Source organism: Gopherus evgoodei, chromosome 1 (assembly GCF_007399415.2).
Source record: "Gopherus evgoodei ecotype Sinaloan lineage chromosome 1, rGopEvg1_v1.p, whole genome shotgun sequence".
Lineage (NCBI taxonomy): Eukaryota > Metazoa > Chordata > Testudines > Testudinidae > Gopherus > Gopherus evgoodei.
Window position 1 is genome coordinate 246,681,954 of NC_044322.1, and position 23,634 is coordinate 246,705,587.

Consider the following 23,634-nt stretch of genomic DNA (forward strand, 5'->3'; position numbering starts at 1 on the left):
TTTCACACCTTTAATTAATTCAGACTAATTTTCCTGAGTGTCCCCATGTAGACAAGCCGTAAGACCTCAAAATAGGGTTTATGTAAGTAAGTAGCATCTGGACAGTGCCTCTGCTCAAGGGCAATTTTTATGCTCCATGAAAAGGATTCCTTTAAAATGGAAATGTAAGAAGTTTTAATATTTAGGAGTGTAGTAACTGACAACATTCATGACCTGGTTCCTGAAAAAAGTGGGCAAAATAATTCATTCATTGTTAGCAAAAGTTGTGGAGGTAGAGTAAATTATCCCCTCACTACAACTGGTGGAGTTTAGGACCCACAGCCAGTATAAGCTGGCATGGCACATTCAACGGAGCTATAGTGATTTACATCAACTGAATGCTTCGCCCAACAATCTTAAAAACAACACGGCAGCAAAGTGTTTGCACATTTGTCACCTTCTGCCAATTATTATTCCAGAACTTTTTTTTTAAATGGTCAGATAAGATGATAATTCACTTTTAGGGGGGGAAAAAGTCCAGTGATTTACTATCCAGCATTAATATTAACAGATGATGAGTTGGCCAGTTATTATTGGACAGTCTCATCGTCTTACCTGGGGTTTGGGAAATAATGTCAATTTTATTTTTCATAGCTCAACTGTTGTTAAAAAAAAGCCATATGACTGAGCAATGTTTTGTTTAGTTTGCCATTTAAAGAACTTAGTAGCGTTACCAGTGACCCAGCTGTGGGAACAAGTGTTTGGACTTGGAAGAGATTTGTGAAACATGGAAGGTTTGTTCAGCTGAATTCTCCACTTGGGTCATGAAACAGCATCACTGGATTTCTGGGTTTTCTTAAAATCTCCCTTTATAAAAAAAATTTTCTGGAAGAGTGTATTGTGAACTATATTGGAATTTTTAACAGTAGAATGCCAATTACTATAATAAAAGATAGATATCTTGCTCATAAAAGCTTGTTTTTACCAGTACTTGCTTCTAAGACATTATTTGACTGCTAATTTGGAAATCAGCTCAAAGAACAAGAATTAAACATTTAGACAATAAGATATTATCTATTTTCTTTAAAATGTAGAGATAAATGGAAGAATAGCTTTGTTTTTAATTACTTTTAGTGGGACTGGAATTCATTTGCAAAGGAGAGAAAAGCCATTATTAATACAAAGCATAACATTCTGCACAAAATGTATTACCTGGAAAACTACTCATAGTTTTTCATTCTAGAAGAGAAATATTTTATAGTAATGTAAGAGTGTTACATTTTACTAGTGAAAATGGAAGTAGGACATTTTCTCATATGAAGCTGAATGAACCTCTCCACCAATGTGTCCAGAACGGAGGAAAAGGAGGTGGAATTGGTGTGCTTTATGCAGTAGGGGTAGCAGTTGGGGAAGCAAGGAGTAAGGTTTTCAGATATGGTACCTACAGGTGGGCTCCTAGGTCCACAGTTAGACGGCTGAGTTAGAAGCCTAATCTCCAAAAATGCCACTCCCACTAAAGTCAAGATGAGCTGCTAGGTGCTCAGCACCTTTGAAAATCAGACATTTTTTTTAGGAATCTAAATATGTACTTGGGAGTCCAAAATTAGGCATCCATTTTTTAAATGATCAATAGCTACAAGGCATACTCCCATCAAACCTGCAGAAACCTAGAGAGTACTACTCTTAGATAGAGTCTCCATGGGTCAGGAAGGGTGTGTCAAGGCAGGGAAGGAATAAAGGTAAAGAGCACAGGCTATACGTAGCACGTTCCTCATCTACAACTAAGTACAGCTGAGCTTAACCCAGGTCTGTGCAGCATGAACTGAAATTAATGCTAGACAGGCGATTATTATTAAGTATTGCAGTTTGTATTACAGTACCATGTGGAAGTCCCAATTAAGATCTATGTCCAGCACAGTGGAATTCATAGACACACATACTGAGAAAGAGTCCCTGCCTGGAGAGTTTACAATTGAAGTTGGCAAGAACAATAGTAAGGGATATTATACCTGTTTTTCAGATGGGAAAACTGGGGAGCAGAGAAATTAAATGTTGTCCAAGGTCAAACATGAACTCTATGTCAGAGCTGGCAATGATGTCTTGTGGCCAAGAGTCCCAGACTCTAGCCATAACAGGATCCCTCCTCTCTGCGTGACATCATCCTTGGCTAACAAATCATTGGCAGCAGGACTCAGGAGTTCATCAAGTTGACAAGGAAAGAAAGCAGGTCACACGCTGGGGTGCACACACTTTGACTGGAGTTACTAAGCTGCTAAATGGGAAAGCTGAAAAATCTCAAATGCTCAGAAATACTGCACTTCCAACTCTGCCTGTTGCATGTAGACAATTGGAGAACCTGGAGAACCTCTTAACTTAATGGGTGAATTTTTAATTTCTATGAGATAAATGAACCTGAAGCCCCGCCAAGTTCAGCAAGCACGGCCCACTTTTGGGTCAATACTGGCTTCTGAAGGGCCTCTTTGGTGAGTGGTAATATTCATCACCAAAAGACTTTTCAACACTAGGGCATTCATCATAGTGCACCCTGACAGCAGCCAGTGTAGACTCTGAACTGATTTTATGTAGTTGTATGTTTTTAGATCTCCATTAAGACAGAAAAATGAGAATTGGCAGACAAATGATCACTCCAATGCAGCATTCTGTCTCTGACAATTGCAAGTACCAGATGTTTCAGAGAGATGGAATCCCCCCTCTAAAAAGATACCACATCAATAGAGGAAGGTGCTTCTATGTATTGCAAAGTGGTGAGACTTTATTGCAAATTAATCAGTCCACAATATCACTACAGAATCTACATTTTGGTACTGGAACAGCATAAAGCAAAACGTAAGCCTCTTTTTTGGTTACTTGAATAAGTATACTAATTTTATTTTAATTTTAAAAGTTGGTTAAGAATCCCCCCTCCTTGATTAGGAGGTTGCATGCTGTGTTTTAGCTCAGAGGATATTTTTACAGTGGCATATGTCATCCTTTGACACAACAGTTAATATTAGATAAATGGCAACTCAGGGCTTACTACTTATGAGAAGCTATTGCAGACTCCTATGAATCTTTCAAATATGAAACTTAAAAAGGCTCATGGTGAACTGCACTTCACATCTGCAACCAGTGCATGACAGGATAATCAAAACATTTAAAGCCTTTACTCTCAGTGGTTGATGATATCTCTAATTACTAACACACAGAGATAGGTAAAAAGTCCTTGAGAAGCAATCAAAGTTTTTGATGACATGAACCGGCTGCTGCTACTAGTTGGAATACAGAGAGAACCATGATAATACAAAAATCTTCAATTTGCTTTGGTTTTTGTTTAGTTTTTTTCCTTTTAAATCCGACTACATAAAACTCAATTCTTCCAGACAGGGATTCTGCACTGCACCATTATCATGGATGGATTAGCTGCTGCTGCACATAAGAAAGAGTATCTCCTGCAGATTATGTAAGAGTTGAAGATGATTTGGTTTGTACAAAAAATTTGCAGAAGACAGGGACAGAAAAGGCACTTCATAGATCTACATTACAAAGTGAAAATTCAGTAGCAAGGTTATACTGGAGAAGATCATCAGCTGGTATAAAATATTATAGCTCTGCTGACTTCAGTGGAGTTATGACAATTTACACCAGCTGGTGATCATTGTGCTTGGGATCCTTGTCAATGTAGAAATACAGACCTCCAGAGCTGCCATCGATTTATTGGGCCAACTTATGGATTCAGTGTATATCATTATTTATGTGAACTTCCCTCCAGTGTAGCTAAATTATGAGATGCAATGGCAAAAGTCTCAGTTAAACTGCATGTATGATCAGAAAGGTGACTAAGTAAAAAAGGCATCTCCTTATTTGACAGATCTTCTCTCTATCTGTATTCTTATTCCTATCTTCTTGTTCACTATCTTTTATTCCTATTAGCACTTGCTAAGCTCATACAGGTGTGAGAAAGATCTAGAGTCTCTGTCTTGCACATCATCAACAGAATGATTACATTTCAGCTGTAGTCTTTGTCTGGAGGTGTGTAATTCAATGGAATTACTGTGCAGGCAAAAAGAACCCAGCTTGACTTTCAGATACCAGGATTTGCAGAGCTGATGGAAAGGCCATCCTTTTAATTAGAAACCACTGAACTGACAAATCTAGCCTGTAGAATAATCATTACATAAGAATGACCCTATTGGGTCAGACCAAAAGTCCATCTAGCCCAGTATCCTGTCTTCCAACAATGGCCCTTGCCAGGTGCCCCAGAGAGTATGAACGGAACAGGTAATCATCATACTAAATCATCCCCTGTTGCTCATTCCCAGCTTCTGGTAAACAGAGGCTGAGATAAACTATCACATGAGATAAACTTGCAATGGCTTTTACACAGAATATCCTGCCAGCAAAAGACAGCTGCAGTCACATTATGATGTATTACATCTCCATAATCAATAAGAACAGTTGGACACCCTGTTCCTTATTATATGCACGTAGATTAATACAAACATTTAACTTCAGACAGTACATTGGAGGATATCAAGCTATGGCTACTTCCAGCTCATAACCTAGTAACTGGTTCTAAAACACTATTATTAGTCTCTAATGTACACCACCATTTACAGCAGCTCTTCCCTCCTTCCCCTCCCCCCCCCCCGCCACAGCCACATACCTTATCAGATTGGCCTATATATGAGAACCTCCTCCAGAGCAAAGGTCTAACCATGCCCCGATGACAAATATCAGAGACACTGTGATTGGCTGTCTGTTTATATATATTTGCCCTCTACTGGATGGCATGGTCAGACCTGTACAAGTCACCTTCCAGTGGCTGCCCACAACAGAGGAAAGAAGCCCTTACACTATTTCACAAATGAGTATGTTGCATGGTTATAAATCAGCTTAGTGTGCAATTAATCTAAAATCCCCTACCTAGTTAATGCTTGATACAGAATTCTTTTCCCTTCTCCATTACAGTATGTAAAACACAAGAATTTATGTTCTGGCTGGCAGGTTTGGGGTTCTACAATACCGCCAAACAGAGCTAGTTAGTATTGGGGCTGGTAAACTAAGCCTCAGTCAATAATGCAACAGCTATTGGCTCTGCAACAGATACTGTTAAGTCGCTATGGCAGAGGTTCTCAAACTTTGTTCTGTGGGTCACTACCTGAAGTTCCATGGAGAGACAACAGATCTCTGAGCCTGGAGAAGGAACAATCAGGTGAACTAGAGAAGGGATGGAGGAGATTTTCAAGCAAAAGTTGGCTCTTGCTGGTCCCATGGTCATCTGGGAGGGATTTTTCTGAGCTTAGTGATTTGAGTAGTTTGGCAGGTTCTGAGGCTGGATGGACTCAATCCTACCCATGATGCAAAATCCTGTCTCCCAGTTTTTCACTTTGAAAATCTAGTCAACATGCAGGAAAAAGATAGGAGAGTATATGAAGCATAAAGATTTCTCTGTGTAATGAACTTTTAGGACCTAGCCTTCAATAACGTATGATGACTAGTAATGGGAAAGTGTTTAGAGATTTGCCTTTGATATGCATCCAAAAGTTTGAATTTTAGAGGTCTGGTTGGTAAGCTCTGAAGAATAAGTTCCTTCGTGAAATAGCCAATATGTCCTGCTCTCAGTGTGTCTGGAAATATTTTTTGGCAATATTTCAGTACTTCCATTTCTGGCTGAAACTAGAAAGTTCAAGATTGTGGAAAGTGAACTAAAGACTTAAGAATAAAACCCATATTAAGGGCATGGATGCAGGTTCAGATAGGTGGTTCTTTTATTTAAGTTGGTTCACTCCATACCCAGTGCTGAAATGAGTATCAGGAAAATAAAACTATTTTCCCAATTGACTTGATCTTGAACATAGCAAGAGCGTGTTGTAAACATAGTGGACAAAGCTCACTGTAACAATCAATTAAATGGATAATCTGATATATTAGATGATCTTACCAGTAAAGTCGATGAGTTACTTGGATGCTCTGCAGAGAGCGACATAGCAGAAGTTTCACAAGAGGGCTTTCAAGACTCCACTCAAACTTGATAACCTTAACAGACATAGAAACTACATTCACTTACATGCTGCTTCTGTTGCATTCTCTTTAAAACAAAATGGCCTGACAAAGGTTTTACTGATTTATCAATTATTTAAGATGTGATAACCCAACAGAAGCAGAACATTCCTAAAAATGCAGTGGGCATATAGAAGTGAGGACTTTAGCATTAACCTTTTTTTTGTGAGGACAGTACAGGTGCAGAAACTAAGTTCACTCTGATCCTGTGATATGTGCTCAGAGACACAACAGCTTCTCTGAAAATTAAAAATAGATTCAAATTTATCTAAATGATTCCCTGGATTAAAATATATATATATATATTTTAAAAAAATTATTTGCAATACTGTAGCACCTAGATGCCTAAACTGAGATTAAAACCCCATTGTGCTAGGTCAGAGGTGGGCAAACTTTTTGGCCCGAGGGCCACCTCAGGGTTCCGCAACTGAATGAAGGGCTGGGTAGGGAAGGCTGTGCCTCCCTAAACAGCCTGGCCCCCACCCCCTATCCACCCCATCCCATTTCTTGCCCCCTGACTGTCCCTCTCAGAACTCTCAACCCATCCAACACCCCGTGCTCCTTGTCCCCTGACTGCCCTGTCCCAGGACCCCCACCCCCTACCCAACCCCCCTGCTCCCTGTCCTGACTGCTCTGATCCTATCCACACCCCCACCCCTGACAGCCACCCTGAGACTCCCAGCCCTTATCCATCTGCCCTCTGCTCCTCATCCCCTGACCACTCCCTCCTGGGACCCCCCATCCCTAACTGCCCCCCAGGATCCCACCCCATTATTCAATCCCCCTGCTCCCTGACTGCCCTCCCAACCCTTATCCACATCGCCACCCCTTGACAGGCCTCCCGGGACTCCCACTCCCAACCCTCCCTGTTCCCCATCCCCTGACTGCCCCCCCAAAACCTCCACCCCATCCAACTGCCCCCTTCTCCCTGACTGCCCCCCCAGAATCCCCCACTCCCTTACCCAACCCCTCCGCTCCCTTACCAGCAGCAGGGGCTCACAGCCACGACACCTGACCAGAGCCAGCTCCTCTCCCCATGCTGCCCAGTGGGAGCAGTGGGCCAGAGAGCGGCCCACACGGGGGAGAGGGGACAGCAGGGAAGGGGCCAGGGACAAGGCTCCCTGACTGGGAGCTCTCGGGCTGGGCAGGATGGTTCCACAGGCTGCTGTAGTTTGCCCACATCTGTGCTAGGTACTGTTCAGATACATTGTAAGAGATGTTCTCTGACCCAAAGAGCATAAAGTCTACATAGACAAGACAGAAAAAGGGTGCAAATGGAAAGACTTGCCAACAAAGACTTTCTCTGAAGCACAGGATATGGGTCACCTATGAGGATTATCAAGGTATCTCTCATTTAAACATTTTCCTGCCGTTACAAGGACCTAAGCCACTGGTGCATCTCTGTCCCTCCTATTCTTTGCCTGTGGCACATAATAATTTAGTCTCTTGTGGACTGTACTACTTTAGTCTAACTTAAGTTGTTGGCTTTAGTGTGCGGGTGCTGTTGGTGGCCTGTGCTATACAGGAGGTCAGATTAGACATTCCGGTGGTCTCTTCTGGCCTTAAATTCTATGATTATGACCCTTTCATAATCTATAGTTCAGTCCTCCAGTAACTTAATTATTACAGGTTTCAGAGTAGCAGCAATGTTAGTCTGTATCCGCAAAAAGAACAGGCGTACTTGTGGCACCTTAGAGACTAACAAATTTATTTGAGCATAAGCTTTCGTGGGCTACAGCCCACTTCATCAGATGCAAAGAAAAAAAGACTATCTTGATTATCACTACAAAAGTTTTTTCTCTTAATTAATTAGCTTCTTAGAGTTGGTAGGACAACTCCCAGCTATTCATGTTCTCTGTATGTGTACATATATCTCCTCACTATATGCTCCATTCTATGCATCCAATGAAGTGGGCTGTAGCCCATGAAAGCTTATGCTCCAATAAATTTGTTAGTCTCTATGGTGCCACAAGTTCTCCTGTTCTTTTTAATTATTACATGCCATTGAAAGCTCCTTTCTGGGTTTCCCTCATCACTGCTCTCCCACAAGCACACACTCCAACATAATCTGAAGGGTTCTGACCCCATAGGAGCTGTAGGAGAGGCATTTATAAAAGACTGCATGGAGGAAGGACAATGTTTTGGGGACAGTCATCTCTTCTTGGACCCCAAGAAAATATCTACTGAGCCATGGTTGCAAACCCTTGAGAAAATAGTTGGGACATTCTGTCCTACAGCATATAAAGTGTTTTGGGATCATTTATGAAGAAAGACAGTGTATATAATGAAAGATTATTTAGCCTGCAAATTGCTCTCTTCAGTCCACATTGATGGCATCTTTTCCCCATCCTTACACCAATTGTATTTGGCTATTTTGCATTGATATCTAAAAATAAATAACTCATTGTGATGTCAAACACTACTTTTCTTGCAGAGAAGCCATGCCAATGCCAGCCATTGATTTGATGGTGTCTGCTATTGGTCATAACTCTTTTCTTTTCTTTTTTTTCCCCTCAGATACTACATTTTTTCCCTCCAGTGGAGAGGCCTCTTTTCAGGACACAAAAATCCAATCAGCAATGCCAAGAAGCAAACCACATTCTCTTGAGTAGAGCATGATCTATAGTTCACCCCTGGAGTTAACTTAATCATTGCACCAGCTGATCTGACTTTCTTGCTTATTCTTCCACTAATGTATCAATCAAACTGAAAGAATTAAAAGTATTTAATGAAGTCATTGATCTGGCTAGAGAACTTCCTTGGCTATCCATTTTTTCGTTACCTGAACCAGCTGTGGAAGGTATTCTAACAATTCATCATTTGACAGATTTTCCATTTGTTGGACTGCAGTTCTGCGAATGTCTTGATCTGGAAAACTAGTGCAAAACAAATAGAGATCATTAGGCATTATCGAGCTGCTTCTGATACATTACAATTCTCATGACTCTCAGCAATACAAAATGCTAAAGAAATGGGAGAGGAAGATCAATCTGCTTTACAGTAATAAGTGCCAAACACACATGACTGATAACTTAAATTGCATAGATTTTTTACTATAACTTACAATGAAAAAACATTACACTGATCTCCACATACCTCTTTTCAGTTAAGCTATAATTAACAGTTCAGTCCTGTAGTTATATATTAGTGTATGAAGCAAATTCTGAGCTTTCTGCAGCTCTTTTTCATAACAGGCTGAAACTCAGAATTTCCATTGCATGGGGAATTGCAACATTTCAAAATTTGTTTTTGTTCTGAATCAGTATTAAGAGACAAACTTTTGACATTTCACTTGGAATATTTTTGAGAAAATAACTGTTGATTCATTTTGATTTTGATATTTTATTATATATTATAATTTATGTATAATACAATATAGAATGTGGAAACAGTAATTTCAAAATGAAAAATCAAAATGTTTTTTTTTTCAATTTTTTTTTCCCCAAAATGGAATTTCATGGAAATTAAACACATTCCCTTGGAAGGTTTAGATTTTGATGAAACATCATTTTCCAATGGAAAAATGTTCCACTGGAAAATTTTCAACCAGGTCTATTAAGGACAAACTTCATGGCTCAAGAGTAGAGCTGGTCAGAAAGTCTTTCTCAAAAAATGTTCTGGTGAAATACGACTTTTTGATCAAAACCAACAATTTTAGCAGAAAAGTTTCCAGTTTTTCATTAATAAACCAGAAATTGAAAAAAAAATCTGTAAAAGAATTCAGTTTACACTTTCAAAAACTGAAAAATTCTTATAGGGAATTAAAAAAAATCTCTTGAAATATCCTGCAAAAAGTAATTGCAATATTTGACAAGCTCTACTCAGCAAATTAGTAATGGGCTATGCAGCTTTTCACCTCCAGAGAATTTGCTCAACTCTGTTCAGGGGACACATTGAAATGAGTTGATAGGTTCAATCCAGTCCCTTCAGGTCAAGCATCTACATCACAGAAAACAATTAAACCCTACTACTTCTAAACAGACATTATCACTGGGAGTTTTAGTGTGCAGCTTGCACTGGATTTCAGTCCTACTTCAGAGCCTAACTCCCTCAGGCTCCTTTGAAAAATCTCAGCAACAGTCTTGTCTATTTGGCACTCTAGATATGGATGACAAGGGTTGACAGGGCCTGGAGACTGAGCTGTCATCTAATCCAAAGGGGATTCCTTTCAGGTCAGGCCAGGTGCACATTGGCAGAGGCAGTGTGGAAGCTGGTATTGCTGATGCCTATGCTATGTCTGTTCTGTAGATCAACAGAGGACTTCACTCTTCCAGGTTGTCAATCGGGACATTCAATGCACTTGAAAATAAATGAAAACTAAAACATGAAAGACAATAACAAAACAGAAACAATGGTCACTGAGAGAGTAATAAAAAAGTTTCCACAACTGAGAGACACTGAAGAACTTGCATAGCTGTTTTTGTGCAGAAGTGTCTAGTGGAATTCTAGAGAGGTACTTTTAAGTTTAAAAAATAATAAACCAGAAAACCCTACACACTTTGATAATCAAATTGCTGTGTGTGTTCAAATAATTTAAAAAAAAATGGAATGACTATATTTTGGACCTGGTAGAAAGCCCTGGCTTCTGCACTGCATTCATACCCATCTGTATCACATCCCTTCCAAACTCTTTTTAATGATGCCATTGTGTTTGGCTTTTTAATATTTTGTTTATCTTTATGGTGCATATTTGATGATGTTTTAATATTGTCTGTAATTGTTTATGTAGTGCTCAGAGTGCCCTGTTGAGGAGGGAAAAGGGTGTTTTATAAATAAATGATCATTTTAGTCCCAAATTGGTCTATTTTACAAGAGTTAATTATTTTTTAATGTCAGGCAACATACAATGAATTTGAAGCTGCTGCTATAATTTTTACATAGTTATTTGGGGAAAAATTATTTGAAAGAAGATCACAAATCCCCTCATCATCCTATCATCAAACTACAAAAGGGTTGTGAGCCAAACTTGCACAGATAGTATGGGAATCAGTACCTCCCTTTCCCCTCTCTCCTGGTTCAACAGGTTACTGGAGAGTGAAACATGTTCTATACAGGCATAAAGTCAAGCAGAAAATGTTATTACTCAGTTACCACTTGTCTTTGGGAACAGTCAATGCTCGAAGATGTGAAATGTTATGACGACAAAGTTCTGGTTTCTCCCTAGCCAGATGAAGAATGAGAAACCTTATTGAACAGTTTCAGAAAAATCCAACTGCTAATGGTTTGATTCCTTAAAACTAATTTGCTAAGAGCTGCAGTGTGAAATGTGTCTATGTTTCTAAATTATTTTAAGGAGATATGCTTAGTGTCACAATGCACTGAAAGGCGTATATATTGCAGTAAAAATCTAGAGGTCAGCTTGCTTCAGCAAACATGGCTCTTACCACTCTGTTTTTGCATGAGATTCTGTATTGCTCTCCGTTACTAAACGGTTTCTTTCAGCTTGTATATATGAAGGTCAGTTTGAGGTCAAGCAGAACCTTTCTGAGGGAATGAGTAATAGACCAATCTTGTTAACCAAGTGACAACTTGTTCAATCCAAACAGTAACAACCATCCCTGCTGTTGAATTTCTGGGCTGTTTGGGGCCACAGATAGAGCATTTAGTGGTGCTGATTCTCCTTCTATTTATCTGTATTTCAGGATTATTTTGATTAGGATGAAAAAGAACATCCTTAGAAACATTAGCTCCACAATGAAATTCTACTTCTTAAAAACATTATTTACATTCTGAAATTCTACTTCTTAAAAACATTATGATTTAGGTCAGAAACCCTATGTGAATCAAAAACTTAAGAACATAAGAATGGCCCTACTGGGTCAGACAAAGGGCCCATCTCGCCCAGTATCCTGTCTTCTGACAGGGGCCAGTGCCAGGTGCCATAGAGGGAATGAACAGAACAGCTAATCATCAAGCAATTCATCCTGTTGCCCATTCCCATCTTCTGGCAGACAGAGGCTAGGGACACCATTCCTGTCCATCCTGGCTAATAGCCATTGATGGACCTATACTCTATGAATTTACCTAGTTCTTTTTTTAACCCTGTTATAGTCTTGGCCTTCACAACATCCCCTGGCAAAGAATTCCACAGGATGACCGTGAATTGTGTGAAAAAAAAATCCTTTTGTTTTAAATCTGTTGCCTATTAATTTCATTTGGTGACCCCTAGTTCTTGTGTTATGAGGAGTAAATAACACTTCCTTATTTACTTTCTCCACACCAGTCATGATTTTATAAACCTATCCTTTGCATTACTAGAAATTCCAGCTTCTTCTAGCCTTGTAAACCATTTAGGTGAGAGGGGTCCCTTAGCCAGGGCTTGTCCACATGGTGAGTTACTAAATGGCAAGCTCCTATGCTGCAGATGCACAGTCAGGCTTACTGTGCAGTAACTCGCCAGATCGATAAGCCCTGAGTCCTCTAGTGAATCTTCAAGCATTTGAAGTGATTTCAGTCATCCCTAAATTATTCCTAATCCTCCTATCACCTTGACCACCTTACTTGTATGATATACTCCTTTCTCCTATTTCTTCATTATCTTTTCAGGTAGTGTGTACTGCATGGCAAGGACTCTGTCTTTCCATATATTTGTACTGGGCTTGCATATAGGCAGTGCTACTGGTAAAGGTAATACATAAACCATGGGTGTCAAATCTACTCTTTAAGAGCATTTTGTAGCACAGGAGACTCCAACAATCTTTCCTTGGTAGCTTGTACTGTTACTTGGAGTATTCTTATATAGTATTTCCGCTAAATGTCCATACTGCTGCTTTAAACGCATAATGTTTTATTCTTTCCTGACTGACTACTGAAAATAATTGACCACCTTCCTGTTTATAACATCCCTTAATGTAGTTGTATCTCCTTTCAGACTTTACATTGACATCTGAAACAGGATTTTAAGCTAAGTAAGCAAATTGCAATTTGCTTTGGAAGTAAGAACTGTTCTTGATTCTCTTCATACGGGTATCCAGAAAGGAAATGTGTTTCGAGCTACATCATTCAGCTAAATCTGATCCAAAAAAAACACCTAGCACTCCTGAGACTTCATGTAAATTTGTGACGTTCCCTGAAGACTTTTAGATCTAGGAATCAATTATTACAACTAATGCATATCTTTAGTTTTCATTTGTAACAGATAAAATAGTCTTAATTTTAATGTATGATCTCAAATAACAATATGTTGGAGATCTCATACATATTTGTTAGGTAAATAGGATGGAAATACTTTACTGTAGAGGTTGGAGTATTTTATAACATATGATGCTCCTTTTAGTGAAGAGAGAGGCATCTCACATGCCACCTTTCTGGCAGGGGCATGCCAATTATGAGAAGTTTATCGTATGCCATGCAGCGCTGTAAGCGTAGCTCTCATTTTGTATAAACAATTTACATTCTGCTGTGTTCTCCCACATAGTATTGCAAATCTGAGCCATGAAATGAAGGATAAAATATTTGTCAAATGTAGACAGCTACACTTCCAGACCAGTATAATCAATACATTGATTCCTAGAGCCTCAGGACTCCAAGAAGTGTAGGATACTATGTTGCTGAGTGCTCTATAAATGCCTACAAAGGCAGACAGAAGTGTCAACAAATACTTAACTGGATACAGAACTAAGATTTAGGTTACAAAATTAAGCTTTATTGTTGTGCTTTTTTATATTTATAAATAGATCGAGACTGGAGATTTACAGGATTTAACAAGAACAGAATTCCCCCCACATACAATTTTAGATTTTTTTTGTTTGTTTTACAATGAAAACTAGTTGTTGTTTTAAAATATCATTTCAACATGCCTCTGCAGGTCTGTAAACAAAATATTGAAGCAGCTTTGGGCTAATCCATGAAAATTAAACTCACCAGTCTAGCTTCATTGTCTGGACTGAAAGTAAACAAGCAGTACAGAAAGTAAACAAGCAGTATAAATGGCAAAAGGACATTTGATTTTTTACTATTATTTCAGTTGTAGTAATCTAAAGCAGGGGTCGGCAACCTTTCAGAAGTGGTGTGCCGAGTCTTCATTTATTCACTGTAATTTAAGGTTTTGCGTGCTAGTAATACATTTTAACGTTGTTAGAAGCTCTCTTTCTATAAGTCTATAATATAATATAATAATATAATATATAATATATAACTAAACTATTGTTGTATGTAAAGTAAATAAGGTTTTTAAAATGTTTAAGAAGCTTCATTTAAAATTAAATTAAAATGTAGAGCCCCCCCAGACCAGTGGCCAGGACTCAGGCAGTCTGAGTGCCACTGAAAATTAGCTCACGTGCCGCCTTTGGCGCACGTGTCATAGGTTGCCTAAACCTGATCTAAAGGGTTATTAGGAAGAAAGTAACACTATCCTCTCTTGTGTGTGTGTGTGTGTGAGCGCGCACGTGTGTATTTATACCTATAAATGCACAAAAACTTAATGAAAAGATTATTAAAGTTGCAAAGTCAAACACTCAAAGTTAGGAAATGCCAGAATTAAGGATGCCTATGTAACCTCTGGGTATGCATTGGTACTCTTTAATTATGTGATCACATACTATTGTTTCTATAGAATTGCTGCCTTATTCAGTGCACAGGATGGACAGTGCTCACTTAATGAGCCGCTATTCAATATTTTGTTTTTATTTCATTTTTTAATGCGTGGCCCCAAGATCCTGTGGAAAAATAGTATGTGGTCATGTAATTAAAGAGTTTATCACAATGCACTTACACAAGGGGATCAAATTAAGGTTGCACACGCAATCTTAGTTCTGACATTTCAACATTTTGAATGCTTGACTTTGCAACCAGAATAATATAGGTTGTGTGTGTAATTTCTTAGGTTTTTTAAAAAAAGCAAACTGAAAAAACAAATTCCATCACATGGTATCATATCGACACCCAGACAGTTCATCAACAGGATTGGAACTTCTAAATCCAGACCTCTGCCACTTGATCAGTTCTGGGGTTGGTGTCTCTCTTGATCTGTGGCCAGATGTTTCATTGGTATGTTCCCACAATAAGTTGCAGTTTCAACAAACTCTCATTTTCCAACAAAAAAAATTGTTGAAAAGTCCCCAACCCGCTCTTGTTCTAACCTCCTCCTCCACCCACCCCAATCACTCAGTCTTCTTCCAGTGGCTCTCCATCTCCCTGTCCAGCCATTCACAGTTTCCCTCATGCGGTCCCCAGACATCGTGCCCAGACTGTCCTAGTTTCCTTTCTCATGGGTCCCCATCCTCTCACACCACAGTGACTTCCAGTCATCTTTTTCTTCCCCATGTTTCCCAACACACTGGCTTTAAGTACCAGACTCCTCATCTAATCTCAGTCTTCCCAAACTGCATCTCTTGCTTTTTGTCCTGACTCTTTGCCCTGCCAGTTCCAGTTCTCACTCCACACCCCAGCTCAATGTCAGATCTGTCTCGCCTCATCCTCCACTCCCTTCTTCTGCCAGTCACTGTCTCCTCCCTGAGACCATCATCTGATCTCAGTTGCCCCTTGTCCCCACGGCTCCCAGTCCCCGTCTCCTTTCTCAGGCAGTTCCAGGCATCCCCAACCTTAACACCCAGTCCCAGTTTCCCTTAACAACTTGGGACTTGCTTTTTTTTTTTTTAAAAGCCCCCCAAACCTGAAATTCTAAAAAACATTACAGTAGTTTTAAAAAAGCGCCGCTTCTGGTGTATGGGTGCATACTGGCCGTTTCCAAGCTCTGCAGAGAGATCAGCCAGACAACCCTAATACTGACCTTCAGACTGCATATGCATATCTAGACAGAGATTCATATGACCTGACATTTTCAAGTTGGGCTCATAGGGCAAAATTCACTACTGAGTTACATAGATATTAATTTGGCCCATAGATATTTAAAAGAACAGAATTTTGTCACTGAATTTGTACTTCCATTTTTTACATATTTTTGTGGCCTTTTGACTAAGGTAATGTCCATACTACAAACTTTTGCCGGCATTGATATGTCAGTGAGCGGTGTGAAGAGTTGTGACCCCTGAATGCCATAGCTGTGCTGGCAGAAGTCTCTAGCACAAACACAATTATATTGATAAAGCTGGGCTTCTTTGGAATAGCTTATTTCATTCGTAGGGCATGGTTTTAATATACTGGTACAAATGTATTCGTGCTGGTATTGCTGCTTCCACACTAGGAGTGCTTTGCTGGTATAGTATGCAAATATTTCTTTAATAGTAAAGTGCTCCTAATGTAGACATATCCTAAGATCAAGCATACATCAGTTTAATATATGATATTTCCATTACTGGGAATTATATCCTGCATTGAAAAGTAATATAGCAAAATACATCTCTAACTCGATATAACACTGTCCTCAAGAGCCAAAAAAAAAAAAATCTTACCGCATTATAGGTGAAACCGCATTATATCGAACTTGCTTTGATCCACCGGAGTGTGCAGCCCCACCCCCCCAGAGCACTGCTTTACCGCGTTATATCCAAATTCGTGTTATATTAGGTCGTGTTATATTGGGATAGAGGTGTACAATATATCCAATAAGTTCTTGGAATGTTTGAGGGACAATTTTTGGTTTCAGAAGGTGGAGGAAGTAACTAGATGGACAGCCATTTCAGACTTGATTTTGACTACCAGGGAGGAATTGGTAGGGAATCTGAAGGTGGAAAGCATTTGGGTGAAAATCATCATAAAATGATGATTTTAGGATTCTAAGGAACAGACGGAGTGAGAGCAGCAGAATAAGGACAATAGACTTCAAAAAAGCAGACTTTAACAAACTCAGAGAACTAATAAGTAAAGTCCATGGGAAGAAAATAAGGGGAAAAGGAGTTCAGAGAGTGCTGGCAGTTTCTCCAATGGACAATATTAAAGGCACAATAGCAAACTATTCCAATGTGATGAAAAGATAGGAAGAATAGTAAGAGCCCCATCCAGAGCTCTTCAATGACCTGAAAATTATTACAATCCTACAAAAACTGGAAGCATGGACAGATTGCTATGGATGAGTACAAAAGAATAGCACAAGCATGTAGGGACAAAATCAGAAAGGCTAAGGCACAAAATGAGTTACAGCTAGCAAGAAACATAAAATGCAAATAAGATGAGGTTCTATAAATACTTTAGGAATAAGAGAAAGATGAAGGAAAGGATAGGTCTTCTACTTTGCAGGGAAGGAGAGCTAATAATGGACAACATCAGTCTTCACTAAACACCTCCTTCCTGAAGTGAAATATGCATTAAAAAGGTTAACGGTGACCAGATACTTAACACAATTAATATCGGCAGGACGTGATGAAATGCATCTGAGGGTATCTAAGGAATTTTCTGAAACAATGTTGGAACCATTATCATATCTTTCAGAACTCATGGTGATGGGTGACATCCCAGAAGACTACCACTATTTCTTCAAGGCTTAGCCAGACAGACAGCGATAGCGACCGTTCACCATTTGGTCCATTCCTGTGCAACTGCAAAGGCTTGACAGCCTAAGAGTCCGACATCCGAACAGACATGATGAACCCATGTAATAGGGGGTTGGTTTTTGGGCTGCCTCCACCCTTCGGTTGGTGGAATTTTATCCCAAATGTAACATGACACCTGGAGAACAGTGTATGCGGGAATGTCTTGTGGCATCTTTGCAACATGTCAGAAAAACATAAGGTGCTGCCTGTGGACAATGGCCCCAGAAATCTGTACATCCAAGTGACCATAAACATCTACATTACTAATGAAGTCATTCCATTTTATGCCCAATATACGATGTTGGTATTTTGTGTGGAAAGCCTCCAGCTTTGTCCAGTCTGAGCAGCGTAGTGTCCATTTTTTGCAGCTGTACAACCGTATGGGAAGGATACAGCTCAAATAAATCCAGAACGTGGTTGTCATACTATGAAGATGATTATTCCATATCTGTTGTAAATGGCCCATGGCAGATGCTGCGATGCTAATCCGACGGAGAACCTCCATGTGAGAGAATTGGAGGAGCTGGTAAGTATAGAACAGAGATAGCAAAAGCTGGAAACTAATTCAACAATTTCATTGTTCAAAGAGATTGGAGCCACAGGTGGACCTTGTCCTAGATTTTGCAGTTTTGTCTTTGACCATGAAACATGGAGACCAATCTTAGCTGATTCCTCCCCATATGCTGGAATGCCTCACAAAACCTGTCGCGGCTCTGTAGTAAAAGAACATCAGCAGCAGCGTAGTCAAAGTTTGAGTGAGACATCACCGATCTCAATGCCCACGGACCAGATGGAATGCTGCATTATGAAATCCATTGCCCAACAAAAATGTGCAGGGGCCAAAACGCAACCCTGCCTAACACCAGATATTCATTTAAGGCACTGACATCCAGTTCCCCAGACGAACACAGGCAGTAGTTCCATTATGCAGCTCTCTATTCAAGTCCAGCAGAGTGTTAGGGACACCTATGCCCTTTAAGGCATTCCATAATGCGACAAGCTCTAGTGAATCAAAAGCAACCTTAAGATCAACATACGCTATGTGCGGGGGCTTCCTGAACTCACAACGTATCTCCAACAAGCAAAGGGCCAAAATGGCATCTAATGTGGACCTGTTCCTTGTAAAGCCTGACTGTTGGGGACAATGCTTCCGATGTAGCATTGCAGGCGTGCCAGCAAAACATTCACAAATATCTTCCCTGGAACAGAGAGCAAGGTGATCGGCCCGTAGTTTTTACATTCAGTGTGTGGTCCCTTGCCTTTAGAGAGAGTGAGATCACAATACCATCTTTCCAGGCAGTTTGCAGGGTTCCAGTTCTCCACACCAGATGAAAGATGACCAGAACTGATTGTGCTACAGGATCAATAGCACATTTTAGCAGCTCTGAGGGGATGCCATCAGCACCAGCTGCACATCCATTTTTCAGTTTAGAGATGGCACACTTCACTTCATCCAATGTTGGTGCATCAGTACAAATGTCTGGATCTGGAACTGCAGTGACTGCCAGATCATCCAGCTCTGAACAAGTGGCAGCTGGAGAATATCACAGTGTCCTGAACCAATGTTCTACCCAGCATGAGAGAATGTCATCATCTGATTTACATGGATGGCCTTGGCTGTTGTTCAGGATGCCGTTTATAGCAACTGCCATTATAGCAAATGGTGCAGAATGTTGGCTTCAGGTTGCCCCTGGCCAAACCAAATTCGACATCATCTGCCACTTGGTTATAATATGCCTTGTGACTGAAGTGCCAGGGTGACTGGAGAAAACTGGAGAGAAAAAAACCCCATAGTATCTATCTTTAAAAAGGGGATTAAAGAAGAACTGAGGAAATTATAGACCAGTCAGCTTCACTTTCACATCAGGGAAGATACTGGAAAAATTACTAAACAAATCAATTTGTATGCACCTAGAGGATAATAGGGCTATAAGGAATAGTCAATATGGATTTGTCAAGAACAAGTCATGCCGAACCAATCCAATTTCTTTCTTTGATAGGGTTACTGGCCTACTGGCTGCAGGGGAGGGGAAGCTGTAGATGTGATATATCTTGATCTTAGTAAAGGTTTTTGACTTGTACACCCCCATGACATTCTCATATGCAAACTAGGACAATGTGGTGCAAAACTGATTGAAATACAATAGTGGAAGTATTTATCAGTGGTTTGCTGTCAAACTGGGAGGAAATATCTAGTGGGATCCTGCAGGGGTCTGTCCTGGGTTCATTACTATTTAATATTTTTATTAATGACTTAGATAATGGAGTGAAGAAAATTTGCAAATGACACCAAGATGGGAGAGGTTGTAAACACTTTGGAGGATAGGATTAGAATTCAAAATGTCATTGAAAACTGGAGAATTGGTCTGAAATCATCAAGATGAGATTGAGTAAAGGCAAGTGAAAAGTACTACATTTAAGAAAAGATTCAAATTCCAAACAACAAAATGGGGAATAACTGGCTAGGCAGTAGTACTGCTGAAAAGGATCTGGGGGATTTATAGTGGATCACAAATTGAATATGAACCAACAACATGATGCAGCTGAAAAAGGGCTAATATTTTTGGGGGGAATTACCAGGAGTTTCATATGTAAGACACGGGAGGTTCTGTGTCCCACTCTACTTGACACTGGGGAGGCTTCAGCAGGAGTATTGTGTTCAATTCTGGGAACCACGCTTAATAAGGACGTGGACAAACTGGAGACCGTCCATAGGAGAGCAACAAAAATGGTAAACACTTGAGAAAACCTGACCTATGAGGAAAGGTTAAAAAAACAGGCATGCATAGTTTTCAGAGAAGACGACCGAGAGAGTGGATCTGATAACAGTCTTCATATATGTTAAGGGCTGTCATAAAGAGGATGGTGACGAATTGTTCTTCAATTAGAAGTGAATACATGAAGACTCGGCACACCACTTCTGAAAGGCTGCTGACCCCTGGTGTAGTTATACTTGGTCCTGGCTCAGCACCAGGGGATGGACTAGATGACCTCTCGAGATCCCTTACAGCCCTGCATTTCTATGATTGATAGAGGAGGAGGGGTAGGAATCAATTTTTGAATAAGGCTTTTCCATTTGAAAACATGCATGGGCTAGGATCTTATATTTTTCCAGAGGACAACAAATGTCCTCCTATCTTACCTACACAATCTTCAGGTGGTCCTTAGGTGTTTAGCTTTCTGCCCACCTTTGCATATCTGTGCACAAAGACTGCAAGCCACCCAGAACAGTTTTCCATTATAACTATGTGTGCTTGCAATCAAAAGATTTAATCAAAGTTACAGATACTGAAAAGACTATTGAATACCTCAGTAATGATCTGCTATTTATTGTAGAGTGTTGTCTATTAAAACATTAATGCATAGCAGTTTCATGACTTTATAGTTTGTCTGTCCTGTAAATCTAAATATAAATACCAAATGATGGGTGGTAACATCCCTGTTTACACGGCAGATAAGCCTGTGTTTATTCTACTCCATACATATATATATAATAATTTTCAGAATCAAAGAGATTCAACAGACACAATGCAATCCAACTGCTTCTTACTCAATTATTTTATTTGGCATTCTGCTATTGATGTGGAGGGAACCAGGCAGATTCTACTCCTAATTACATCAGGGTCAATTTGAAGCAACTCTACTGAAGACAATCTGGATTTGCACCACATATTCTTACTATTGTTTGTGATATGACTTTCACAAGTTTCAACACACTTTTACAAATTAGATTACACTTAACTTTACCCAGCTCTATAGTGCAGCCACATTTGGGATGGGACACATTAGTCACTATATCTAATAAAGTAATAAACACTATATCTAATAAAGTAATAAACACTAACATCAGGTTCCGCTCAGGAAGCGAAGGAGGATATTGTGACTAAGAAGAGAAGCAGGGAAGTTTAAGATGCTGATATTTTGCCAGGACACTCATGTTAACATCTCTCCTTTATACTCTTTAGATGGATAATCTCTAATAGTCACAGGGGTAAAAACTGGGGATCTCAGCATATTGCAGGGTTCGTGTAATTATGGTATTCACAAAATAATTCCAGCAGCAGAGAAGGAGAGAGGCTGTCCATGAACTGACTTCTTAATGTTCATTTGGATGTTCAAGATAGGGAATTCAAACCTCCAGAGGCGTATCTAATCCCAAACACTCTCCCTTTCTTACCCCCACTCCCACTGCTTGATCAAACATCAGGGGCCCTTATCCAGCACTGCTATCTTCAAGGCCTTCCAATGACACCCTACCCCCTTTAGTTTCTGAAGGGGACTGGCCATCCTCTCTTCCATCTGTTATTGTTGAGGCACTCTAACCCCACTAACCTAAGGTTCTTTTTGAGACCAACCAGACCCTCTTTTCCAAAGCAGCTGGAGATTAAAACTCTATGCCTGACAGCTCACTCTGCAGGGACCGATAAAGCCCAGTAGAGAAGACTCAAAACCCTATCAATTCTAATCCTGCTTCCTCTTTGAGCATGGGTGCTAACAACTTACTTCCAGTCTAGAAAAAGTGTTGGCTCAGCAACTTTGGTTAAAAAATAGGCAGGACTGTCCATTTCCCACCCCTCTTTGCGCACCTGTTCTGGGAATGGCATAAGCAGGCACATAAACCCTCTTACCCCATGTGCCTGAAGTCAAGATCCTCTTAGCATGCAGAGGGATATAAGAGGGGTTCATACTCCTCTTCACTCTCCTGTTGTAAGCAAGTGGGGTGGAGATGGCCTGGTCTAGTAGTCACAGCTGGGCTGAGGTCTGTCCACCAGGAACAGGAGTCACCAGGCAGGAGTTGGAGGAATCGCAGGGTCAGGTCCCATAAACAAGAGTCAGGATCAGAGTCAGGCTGGGTTCAAAGACCAGATATCAGAGGGAGTACTGGGTTAGAATCAAGGGGAAGGAGTCAGAGATCAGGAGATAAGGCAAAATCTGGCACTGCAGCAGGCCAAGGTCTGTGTAGATACCCAGAAAGCTTCTTGGGACAACCACAAGGGTTAAGTAGGGGCACTTGGCCAAACAAAGGGTCGCAGAGTATTATCATTCTTGATCTCATGGGCGGTACTTTCTGCAGTGCATACACTCCATGATGCTCCCTGGCTGTACCTTTGCATTGTTTCTTGGTGGCACTGTAGGAATCTCAGCCACCCTAGGTTCTCTTGATCTGGGTTCTAGTCCCTAAGTCCTTGAAGTTGTGCAGCCCATAGTTTGGCAGGAAAATCTGTTTCTCTTTCTTATACCATCTAGTTTCTCTCTCCACCCCACTGAACCCTTGTTATTTTATTTTTCAGGTTAGCTAATGGGTTCATATATACAAAATATAGAAGAACATATGTAATCTGAAAAGCAAAATAACTTGACAATTTTTAGGTGCACCTGCCCTACATGTATACAGTGTATAAGTGTGCCCACCACATATATAATCAAATTTATAACACTGCATTCGGCTTTTCTCCATCATCACAATAACTGTGCCTGTATCATTTCCCTGACTGGTGTGCCATGCAGAGAAGTTAGAGTTCAACTAAAATCTTGGCTTTCTCCCAAGGAAGGTAAGTAAGGAAAGCCAATGATGAAAATGGAGGTGGAAATGCATAGGACAGCAGCAAGCAGCGCAGGGGAGGAGGGACCAGTTTTCTACCCATTGCCTTGGGAAAGAATTTATATTTTTCAGACTGTAGTTTGTAATCAACCTTCCCTGAAATTAGAGGTAAAACTAAGAGCGTAAAATCTTATTCTGCTCTCTACCCTCCTTCCTTCATTAAAGAGCTCTTCTATGTTTTTTAAATTGGTTTTTAAGGACTGGCTCCTGGGAGGCCCTAGGAATCCATGCTTGTTGCATGTATTGGATGCAAGACTGCTACTAAATTTATCTGTGAAACATAGCATGAATATGTTTCCAGTTTATGAAACTTCTCCTTTTCTAGTGCATAAATGACTAGCTTATTATTAGTCTGCCTGGAGTCGTGCTTGTAAAGTAGAGAAGATAGTCAGCAAAGGGAGAGACATGCCAGAAGAATGAGATGCATCTATTAAAACATATACTTAATTGGCTTATGAGCAGCTAATTTTAAAGTTATACCATATGGCAGAGAGCGCTGTATTCTGAACACTGGGGCTTGATCCTGAGTGGTACAGAGAATCTGCAACTCTCATTAAATTGCAT

At 40.1% G+C, this 23,634-nt stretch overlaps 1 protein-coding gene across 4 annotated transcripts in view; it reads right to left on the reverse strand.

The window, feature by feature from the left end:
• Window positions 1-23,634, reverse strand: part of PIK3C2G (phosphatidylinositol-4-phosphate 3-kinase catalytic subunit type 2 gamma) — a 335,543-nt gene that overhangs the window by 188,354 nt on the left and 123,555 nt on the right. For all 4 annotated transcript variants that reach the window (XR_003997645.1, XM_030541961.1, XM_030541971.1 and 1 more), the window contains 2 exons: window positions 8,822-8,915; window positions 5,921-6,015 (listed from right to left, as the gene is read on the reverse strand). Coding sequence is in view for 3 of the 4 variants with exons in the window: in XM_030541961.1 (XP_030397821.1) it covers window positions 5,921-6,015; window positions 8,822-8,915 (189 nt within the window). In the remaining variant the exon portion in view is untranslated. The remainder of the gene's footprint in view (window positions 1-5,920; window positions 6,016-8,821; window positions 8,916-23,634) is intronic.